Source organism: Equus quagga, chromosome 11, assembly GCF_021613505.1.
Source record: "Equus quagga isolate Etosha38 chromosome 11, UCLA_HA_Equagga_1.0, whole genome shotgun sequence".
In the NCBI taxonomy this organism is placed as follows: domain Eukaryota; kingdom Metazoa; phylum Chordata; class Mammalia; order Perissodactyla; family Equidae; genus Equus; species Equus quagga.
In genome coordinates this window covers 108,152,494-108,162,945 of record NC_060277.1, presented here as the reverse complement: position 1 = coordinate 108,162,945, position 10,452 = coordinate 108,152,494, and the positions used below count along the sequence as shown (strand labels likewise).

The window sequence follows — 10,452 nt, the reverse complement described above, 5'->3', positions numbered from 1 at the left end:
TTCTTTTCTGATCCGGAGTTCAAAAGAACAACAAATCTGGGAGCGACAGGCAGAGGAAACAAAGCTAGCAGGCTCGCTCTTGTTGGCTGGGCTGCGGGCCTGCGCTGCCGCCTCTCGCTGCTCATCTGGGAAGGAGGCCGTTTGGGTTCCGCTGGCATCAACTCCAGGGAGACTCAGCTCCAGTTGGAGGGAAGGCCACTTCGGGGCCAGAGCAGGGGGATGGGCAAAGCTGCTCTAGTTAGAGCCCTAAAACGCTCCTTTGAAAGTACTTTCAGATGTCCCCAGCCCTGGGGGCAGGGGTGGTGTAATCATAATAAAACAATATTTGCATAGAGATTTCGTTTACAAAGCACTTTCTCAGGGGTGGGAGGCGCTGGGTGGCCGTGGAATCCTGGCTGGGAGGCCACGGCCCCTGGCTGGTCCCGCCCCCAGCCCAGCTTGTGTGCGCGGTACACAAAGCGCTATTCATCCAGCGATTTCCGATTCCTCTGGATTTCATGCCTTTTCCCCTCTCTCCCATGAAGAGCTCACTCAGAGCTTGTCACTCAGTCCAGAAAAGGGGCGTCAGGAGTCCCAGAGGGAGGGGTTGGCTGGGACTCGATTGGGGGGATGGGGGGAGGCAGGTCTGCACCCCGCCCCCGCCCCCACGCCCTCTTGCCCGGAGCTTCTGCGAATCAGAACAGGGGCCATGCGGTTGGTCTGTGCCCTGCGCCTCACAGCTAACCTGTGGCTGTGTCTTCATGGTGAGAGTATGAGCGCAGGTCTGGGAACGTCTGTGCATATGCTCTGTGTGTCTGGGAACACGCAGAGATAAGCAGTGTGTGGGTCTTTGCTAATCCGGCCCCAGCAGCGGGCACTGGGAGTGGGACTTACCACAGAGTGTGGGGGTGTGCGGCCCTGAGGCGTGTGCACCTGCACCTAGTGGAGGGGTGAGACAACTGGGCCCCACTCCTGTACAACTGTGCCTAGAGAGGAGCCTGGCAGGCACCTGGCCACCGGCATCTGGGGGTGAAGCGGTCTGCAGCAGACCCTGGCCCCTTAAGGAACTCTCACGAGCTATATAGGGTCCACCTGGAGGGGCTTGCGCAGCTTTTAGCAGCCCCAGCAGGAGATGGAAGATGCAAGAGGTCATTGCAGGGCTGGGGCGGTTCACCTTCACCTTTGAGAAGGATGTAGAGATGCAAAAGGGAACCGGACTCCTGCCTTTCCAGGGCATGGACAGTGAGTGAGGACAGCTGTCCCTCTCAGGGACCGCACGCCATCCCTCCCCCGCTCCCCCAGCCTTCTCTGCAGGCCTGTCTGCTCAGTTGCCCGAGGGGGTGGCCCCTTTTCCCGGCTGCTCACCAGGGAGCCTGGGCGGGGGACTTGGGCCCACTGTCGGGGATTCCCAGCTATGCCCCTCTCTTCTCAGGGCCTCAGGCCTCCCCTCTTACATCCTCTCCAGGACTCCAGGAAAATGGGGCTAGCTTCTGTGCAGCCCATTTCCCAGACTGGGAAAGCACAGACACATAGATGGTGAACTGAGAGAAGCCAGGAAAGACCACACTGGCCTCCTGGGCTCCTAGACTGGCCTTGGGCCCCTCCCTGGCCTCTGTTTCAGAGTTAGGGGGCTTAGGTGTTGAGATCTGGAGCCTGGCTCTGGAGACCAGCATCCAAAGGGCCAGGACTTGGGGGCCCCAGCCCCAAGCCTTGGGGAGCTTCAGGGGGGCACTTGCTGATGGGGGTGAAGGCCCTCCAGCAGCTGCAGCCTCGGGGAAAACTACCTTCTCTCTCCCTTCTTCCCCTTCCAGAGTCGAGCTCAGCCGTATGCAATTTCTTCGCTAAAGGGCTCTGTGAGAAAGGTGGGTCAGCAGGTGGGCTGAGGTGGGGCGGGAGCAGGGCTGTCTAGGTCACACTGGGTTTAGCTTGGCCTGGAATCCGCTGTAGACTTTGCACCTGGGGAGGGGAAGTTGGGATGGGGCAGAATTTTAGTGTTATAAGTAGGCAAAGGCATGCGGGTGGGTCCATCCGGAAGGCGTCCCCTGACTCGGCAGCATGGATTAGGGTGGTCGGGGCTGCCGGAAGGGGCATTCCCTTCTCGCCACCCTCTTGGGGGTGGGAGCTTCGCGGCTTTCAGCCTATGTGTTCCCAGAAGACTCCAGACTTCTTCATTTTCTCCTATTTTCCTCCCAGCCAGGAAAGTGCCATCCTCCCCCCACGCTTGTCCTCTGACTCAGTGTGGGACGTGGTCAGCTGTTCTGTCCACTCCTTATGTCCTAAGGTAGCTCTAGCCACAGTCCCTAAAATGTTGCCAAAAAACATCCTCTATTTCTCCCCTGCCCTAACTTGGATCGGGCAATACCCCCTTCCAAGCCCCTCTCCTCAAATGTAGCCATTCTCGGGGAGGCCTGACCCAAATACAGGGGTTCAACTTTTCTTTTGGCTCATGAACCACTCACAGGCTCTTCCTATAGCACTACACAGGTGCCCAAAAAGCCTTGCCTGCGATTTGGCCTTCCCAGTCCTCCTATAGATCCACGTTCAGAAGCCCTGCTAGTAGGAATGAGTTTAGGACCAGCTTTTGGGATCTAAGTGATTCTGTTCTTGGGAAGGTGGGAGGCCAGGCGGGGCCTAGGCATGGAGGACCCGGAACCGTTTTTGCTGCGTGTCTCGTCTGTCTTTGGGACAGCCCTGGGCGATGGGGTGAGAAGGGAAAGGAGCCCGGTGACCACTGGAGGCTTTGTGCAGCCTGGACTGTGACGCCTGCTGGGGTCCTGTCTCCTCCGCTCGGCCCGTTCAGTCCCGAGAGCAGTGGCTCACAGTGACACCTTTTGCAAAGAAATAAAACTCTTCTTGTGGAAGGTCAGACTCGAGCAAGTCAATGGCCAGGGGTGAGGGGAGGGCTATTTAAAAAGAACACCTTCCCAGCCCCCCTCAAATTCTATCAGAGAGTTGGCCGAGCATGAGGACGGTCCTGCTTAGAAACTCAGGGCCTGGGGTGTCCTTCCTGCTGATGGCAACACCGCGTCAATGAAGACGATAAAGAGGTCAATATAACATTTCCATTTCCTTCTAAATTGTTACGAAGTGGGCTCTGATGTCACCATGCTGGGCTTCTGGAATAAGGAAGCATAATGTTTGTGTTTTTAAGACATGAATTCAACAGGCCCTTAATGAGCAGCTACTGTGTGCCAGGGACTGTGCTGGGTGGGGGTCCAGGGCTGGAAACCACCCTCGCTGTCCGGGGGAGCTCCATGGTAAGCCTGGAGAGGGCGTGTCAGGCACTGTGGGACCTCTCCCAACAGCCAGGGGCTGCCTGGGGTTTGAGAAGGACAAGGGCAGGCCAGGCAGAGAGGAAAGTTGGGCAGACATGTGGCAGTAGGAACAGCTGTCTGTTAAGACGATAGCATGTCCATGTCCTCCGTGCTGCCGCTGGCCCCCAGTTCCGGCTTCTACCAGGGTCTAGGTAAAGGGAGGGCATTGGGGCTGAGACCCAGCACCCCAGCTCCTTCCAGGGGTGAGCTGGGCCCAGGCTGTGGATGAGTTGGGGGCCTCCCAACTGGGTGCTCTGGTGTCCCCAGGGAAGCTCTGCCCGTTCCGGCATGACCGAGGGGATAAGATGGTGGTGTGTAAGCACTGGCTCCGGGGGCTGTGCAAGAAGGGCGACCAGTGCAAGTTCCTGCACCAGTATGATGCCACCAGGATGCCTGAGTGCTACTTCTTCTCCAAGTTTGGTAACGCCCCTTCCTGGCTCTGGCCTCTCACCCCGGGGGTGGCCGTGGGGGCCGTGAGATGGGAAGAAGGTTTGGGAGGGGCACCCAGAGGAGGGCTTGCAGGTCCCAGGGGGCAGACCAGGCCTGTCTGAGCCTCGGATGCCAGCTTCTCCAACCCCGTAGGAAAAGTGGAACTGTCCTCTGATGCCTGTTTCCCCGCCCCGCCAGGCTCAGGCACACGCCGCCCACCCCCAAGGGAAGGAGAGGGTGGGGCTGGAATCAAAGCCTGAATTGTTGCCCTCCCCAGTCCTGGCTAGTCATGCTCCCAGACTGACTGTCCGAAATGTCTCTGAGGGCCATCTGTCAGTCCTGGGACTGGGGGGGGGGGGCAGGGTCCAGGCCAGCGTTTCCCAAACAGCAGGCCTTTGGGAGCCGTTTTCACGATGCTTCCCATCCCCACAGAGCACCTGGACCCCTCACCTGTCCCATCGTCTACTCTTTCAACCATCTTTCTATTTTTGAAGAAAACTTTACATTGCTTCCACAAATGGAAAGCTCTAGCATCACTTATTGGCAATAAAAGGTAACGGTAAACATACACTCATGAGGTGCAGAGCGTAGCCTCTAAAATTATCTTGTGTGGTCAGGTCTGGACCAGAATCTTCCCTCCCTCTGGCCTCAAGTCCTTCTTTTGTCATCCAAGGGGCTACATGGAGGGAAGCCCCACCTGTGCCCACCTCATTTCAGAATGGACTCTGTGAATGTGTTTCAGATCTCATCCTTCTCAATAAAATTTTACAGCTCAGTGCTTTTCAGAGCTGGAAGGAGCCTAAGGATTATCCAGTCCAGTGGTTTTCAAACTGTGTTCCAAAAAGAGTGACCTGGAGGGAGAGAGCTGGGACAGTCTCCAGGGACGCCTCTGACTGAGCAGGCTTGGCTAGGAAACTGAGCCAGCTTTGGGGGGGGAGCTGCAAGCAGCTGCTCCTCATTAGTGTGATGGGGGGTGGTTGTGGGCATGTAGGAAGAAGACTAAGCTCCCCCTAGATCAGCAAGAGCTCCTTCCAGGCCCACATTCTGTTCCCTGCCTGCTCCTCGGGGTGAGGACTGGCCGTGGCAATCCGTGAAGGCTGCCCACATGTGTTCCTTGAAAGAAAGGGCAAAGTTTTTCTAGAACCCGGCTCCCCTTGGTCATCACCTAAACCTCTTTCATTTTAAAGTGCCACTTACTTATTCCTTCAATAAACCTTGGTTGGTTTTCTTTTGGGGACTGGGGACTGTGCTGGGCATGGAACTAGGAGGAGGACCAGGTCCCCTTCTGCCCTCAAGTAGCTCCCATTGTGAGGGGCAGACGTTTCCATGAATGATTGTAATACCTGTGACGTAGGTTTTTGCTCTTGGAGTAAATGAATGGACATCTCTAATATAATATCAAAGTAATTACTGCTGTTATTGGAAGTAAATTGTTTTATTTTAAAAAGTCTTGTTGGGAAGAGGTGGGAGTGGGAAGGGCAGTTGAAGGGGCCTGGAAGCCCAGGGTCTCTGGCCCTGTTCCTGGATGTGCTCATCAAAAAGGTACACTGGGTGGCTCTGGAAGGCAGACTGGAGGGTGAGGTGCGGGTGCCACCTGCTGGCCGTGAGACGAAGGCAGCGACATGCATCCAGGGCAGAAAGCAACACGTTGCGGAGATGACTTCCCATCGTCTCCACCCATCAAACGTTCACCAGTCCTGGGGGGATGTCACTGCCATTCCTTAGACGGTTCAGGCCCAGAGTTAGCTCTCTACCTAGTGCTGCACTCTGACCGTGAGCAAGTAAACTCCTCATCCGTGTGAGGAAGCTGGTGAAAGCAGATGTGACCTCTCCTCTCTGAGCACTGGGGTCCTCGTTTGTGAAATGAGAGGGTTGGGAAAGAACGGCGGCTTACGACTCCTAGGCATCAGTGGTACTCGTCTTCACTTTGCCGAAGCCCAGTGCATAAAACAGTTCTTTGGAGCAGTTTTAAACCCGCGGAGTAGACACCATGGAGCTCCTTTAGGCTCTGAAAAGCACTAAGTTATAGACTTTCAAGGATGATGAGATTGGAAACACTCACAATTCTCTACTGGAACGAGGTGAAAAGTAGTCCGAGTCTTCCCACATGGGTCCTTCAGAGCCACTGGGTCCTGAAGAAAAATCTGAGAGCTCTTAAGCCGACCCCTGTGTCATCGATGCAAACAGGCCCACTCCTTCTAGGAGACAGGGGTCTTGTCTCATCTCTAGACAAACCACAGCACAGGCTTAGTGAAACGGCAGGCGTCCCTCTGTGCAGCGTCTCTCTTGATCCCTGTGCCAACTCTGGAGCAGCACACTGCTCTTCTTGGCATTTCCACTGGAAAGAACCATGCCCGAGGCTCTGGGAGCAGCACGGGCCTCCTTGCAGAGGTGGAGAGGGCTTTATGCACAGCGCAGGGCTGCGTCTGCACGCAGTGTCTTCCGTCTTCCTGGGTCTTTAGCTGCTAGCTCTGGTCTCCCCTGGTTCCCTCCCCCAATGGCCTCTACAAGCCTTCAGCTCCAGTTCCTCCTCTGGATGTCTGGCCCTGCCCCAACTCCCCCAGATATGGATCTTCATGCCCAAGCTCTGCTTAGCAAGTATGACTGGGATCCACCCTTCTTAGACTGCAGGAAAGAGTAGAAATAGCCTGCTGTCTTAAAAAGCTGCTGCGGCCAGAGGAAGGCAAGCGGCTTAGATGCCAAAGGCAAGGTCAATCTTGTTTGGGAAGGGCAGAAGTGACCATAAAGATGAGCCCACTCATATACAAAGAACCCTGGAATTTTCAGGTGATTGCAACAACAAGGAATGTCCCTTTCTCCACGTGAAGCCAGCTTTCAAGACCCGGGACTGTCCTTGGTACGACCAAGGTTTCTGCAAGGACGGTGAGGCCCTGACAGAAAGGGGGCATTGGGGAATATGGGTGATCAGGGTGGGGTGCTCCCGTCAGGCAAGGGATGCAGATTCCTGGTGACGTCCTGTGGGGTCTGCCCCCAGGGCTGAAATCCCCACAGGAGGCCTTTCCATAGCTCTCCCGAGGCTCCCCCAGTGGAAAAACCCCCTGTGACACTATGACACACAGCCTCGTGTAGGGCAGGATGGGCTTCCGGGAGCAGGCTGACTTGGGTTCAAATCCCAGGGGCTTCAGAATGTATCAGCTGCACGACCTTGAACGAATGACTATACTGCTTGTTTCCTCACCTCTCAAAAGGGGAAACGCCTCCCTCATAGGGCTGTTGTGCCAGTCGGATGCATGACTGCACTCTGGGCATAGGGTCTGGCCCACAAGGCACACTCAGTTCACAGACATTCTCGTCTCTATTCCTTTTACCTACCGGGGGGGTGTCCTGAGTGTCACTTAAGCGTGTCCCACCTACCTGGTTACAGCCTCGCTTAGGAGGAGGGTCCCTAGCAGAGTCCCTGCGTCCTGAGCACACATGCCCTTTCTTTTCCTGTGTCTCCAGGTGTGTTCTTACTGAGTTCTTGGCAGTGCTGGTTTAGGGGGCATCAGAGGAGAGGGGAACTGAAGGAGGATTAGTAAGATGTGGGGGTGGACTTTCTTCAGCTGTACCTTCTAAAGCTTAAATAAAGAAAAGGTGGCAAATTACAGTCCACCTGCATCTAAGTCCTCCAAGACAGTGTGTTAGGGACACTTCTGACCCTCCTATGATAGGACCGGCCAGCTGACACCTGCTCTGACACATTCCGAGGTTCCCTTTCCCATCTCAGCCACGGGGCTAGGAAGTAGGTGCTTTGGGGCAGATGGAAAGGACAGGAAGGTTTATACTGTTAAGTGGAGAGCCTGTGACTGTCCACGCCCTGCCTGGTGAGCGCTGTCACATGCCTTTTCCCCCTTGCTAAAGCAGAGCCTCCTGGCCATTTTCTCTTTGCGCAACAGGGCCCCTGTGTAAATACCGCCATGTCCGCAGGACGCTGTGTATTAACTACTTAGCTGGCTTCTGTCCCGAGGGACCCAAGTGCCAATTTGCACAGTAAGTATGATCCCACCAAGTGCTAGGCCCACTCTCAGGCTGCTAGATCTAGATCCTTCCGTACCTTCACTGGCCCAAGGTGAGAAGTGAAGTGTCTGGCAAGCGTCCGCCCACCAAGTTTTCCTAGCCTTGCCCCGCCGCACCCACCCCTCCTTGGTGCTGTCAGCTGCACTGAACTCACCCACGCTGCTAATGTACGTTCATGCTGGGGGTGGGCATGTAGCTCTTCATGAACTGTTCGAGAAATAAGAGCAGAAACATTTAACACCACCCTCCCGACCCCCCGCATCCTCTGCAAATCTCCCTCACTCCCTGGCTAGGATGCGGCTCTTCCCTCTGGGGCTCTTAAACAGGAAATCTGCAGCAGGCTGGTGCCGAGCATGTTAATGAGTTAGAGCCAGGCTGTAATTGTCTCTCTCTCTGTACTTCCTTCAGTCCCAAGATGAATCTTTTATTCAACCCAAGTTACATGAAGGTGAGTCCAGGCAGGAAGGATAAGGTGTGTCTCCCTCCCTTTGTGCACACTGTTCCCTGGGGAACTCTGACACCTGGCACTGCACCATTCCCAGCCGCCCTCACTCTCGCACGATCTGCTCTGAGTACCGCCCCTGGGAAAGGCACACACCATCTTTTGTGTGTGGCCCCTATGGTGGTTGGTCCTCCCAGACCCCCTCCAACCTCTATAATCTCTGCTTCACGTAGGGCTTCTCAGCCCAGCCCCTGGGGCTCTCCTTCTTAGCTGGATAACATGTGCTGGTTTTTGTTAAAGAACATGGAGCCCAGCTCAGGACTTGTGGTCCAAAGTTGCCGTCCTGAATCAGGGCCATCCTGTTGTGCCTGTCCCTATGGGAACAGATACTCTTCCTACCGATACCAAGCCCTGATGAGAGCCTGCCCCCAACCTATGGCCTGTGGGCCAAATCCGGCCCGTTGCCTCTTTTTGTACAGCTGGGGAGCTAAGAATGTTTTAAAAGATTGGGGGGGGAACCCCAAAAGAATATTTTGTGACATGTGAGATGATAATTCAGTGCCCATCAATGGTTTTACTGGAACAGGGCCAAGCTCATCATTTCCATATTGTTTCTAGCTGTTCTCAGGCTTACGATGGCAGAGTTGCGCAGTTGCAGTAGAGACCAGCTGTCTTGCAAAGCCGAAAATGTTTACTGTTGGGTCCTCTACAGAAAAGGGTTGCTGCCTCCTGGTCTGGATGACCGAATGCTAGTCTGGCAGAGGCCAAAGGAGGAGCGCAAACCCTGGGGGCAGCTTCTGAGCTCTTGTTAATTAGTGGTCCTACATCCAGTCAATCAGGAAGAGGGAAGCCCAGCACTAAGCTGGCATGGCGATGGTGCGGCAGGAGGGTGACCCCTGCTGGTTCCGAGTGGGACCTTTGATACAAGGAAGCAATCTTCAAGGACTGGGGAATTCACACACCCATTTCTAACTTTCATCAAAAGGTATGATTTCGGCAATTAAAACTGTAAATAAAGGCATTTCAAAACCTGATTTCAGCCTGAACACGTGGCCAGAGCTCCTGCCCTCAGGGTAAAGACACCAGGTCTGCACAGAAGGAATGTCTGTGGTCCATGTCTCTTCATGACTTCCTTTATCTGCAGCTCATCAACTGGCCATGGGGCTCAGCACCTTCTGCAGCTGCCTGGGGACCTTGGAGGCCCCCTCTTCCGATGGAACGCCTGTGTCTCCAGCCGCAGATGAGGCCCCAGGAGCGCCTGGGCTCAGGGCGCTAGAGCAGGGCCCGGGCTACAGGGTGAGTCAAAGAGCTGACTGCCTGGTTAGCGCTGTTCAGGAGGGAGCGCTCAGCTGCAGAACGTGTCAGTCCTTTTCTGCCACAGCTAAGAAAACCGTGCAGGGTTAAGGAGTGTGAATGTGGGGGGCAGGGGGGGAGACGACACTGGTGGACCAAACTTTACCACTGAAAAGGCTCAACCACCTCATCTGATGTGTCTCTTGCCAGACAGGACTGTTTATTTCTTTAAAAGCTAGTAAGTTAAATCTCTTTCATTTCTGATTCTGCTGCCTACCAATTCCGAGTGATTTATACACGTCCTTAAGGCGTCGGGGGCAGAGTTTGGCAAGGAAGGGAATGTGCACCTAGGTTGTCTTTTTTTGGGCTATCTTCTGGCTTATCAGTTAGAAAAACATGATGTTTCCTCACATCTTCATGAGATAACCTCTGACTGTCCCGAGCTGTGACTTCTATTCTGAAGAGGTTAGTCTTGTCAGGATGAGGGCAAGGGAGCAGAGGCCTGCCCTTCTCGTACATTTGATCGACTGGCCCGAGCATCCAGACCCTGTTCTCTGGGGTAGTGATGCTGGGCTAGAAGCTCACGGTCTCTTTCAGGCCTGAAATGCAGCTTCATTTATGAGCAGAATCCGTCACCTTCCTCAGAAAGCCAGCTAACTATCTCCTATGGTTCCCTGGACAATTTAGGATAGTCGTCTTGGGATTTGAATTTACAAATTCGCACCATTAACTTTTTCTCTTTTACTGTTGAAAAATGGGCCATTATGCCGATCAGTGCAGTAAGACTCAACTTACTGGCAGGAGTTATCCAAAAATAAGGCCTGGTCTGTCTGGGGATCTAGAAGACCTTCTGGAGAAGACACCCAATGGCCATTCTGTGGGCTTCGGTTCCCAGCGTTGCAGGGAGCCCACTGTCAGACTAAGCAGGAGATGAGGTGCAGAAGCAGCCTGCTGCATTTAGGTTTATTTGCTCTTATC

The 10,452-nt window shown here is 54.6% G+C and overlaps 1 protein-coding gene across 1 annotated transcript; it reads left to right on the top strand.

Moving 5' to 3' along the window:
- Positions 1–1,118: 1,118 nt before the first annotated feature.
- Positions 1,119–9,425, top strand: CPSF4L (cleavage and polyadenylation specific factor 4 like). Its single transcript, XM_046676337.1, has 6 exons — positions 1,119–1,221; positions 1,791–1,841; positions 3,561–3,713; positions 6,510–6,605; positions 7,619–7,712; positions 9,326–9,425. The coding sequence occupies exons 1-6, from the start codon at positions 1,119–1,121 to the stop codon at positions 9,423–9,425; spliced, it is 597 nt and encodes a 198-aa protein (XP_046532293.1).
- The last annotated feature ends 1,027 nt before the right edge of the window (positions 9,426–10,452 follow it).

What these genes read in the sequence shown, in the direction of transcription:
- CPSF4L (XM_046676337.1), top strand. Translation starts at nt 1,119, where the DNA reads ATGCAAGAGGTCATTGCAGGGCTGGGGCGGTTCACCTTCACCTTTGAG. An exon ending in TAAAGGGCTCTGTGAGAAAG is followed by an intron (nt 1,842 to 3,560) that starts GTGGGTCAGCAG and finishes TGGTGTCCCCAG; the next exon opens with GGAAGCTCTGCCCGTTCCGG. An exon ending in CCAAGGTTTCTGCAAGGACG is followed by an intron (nt 6,606 to 7,618) that starts GTGAGGCCCTGA and finishes TTTGCGCAACAG; the next exon opens with GGCCCCTGTGTAAATACCGC.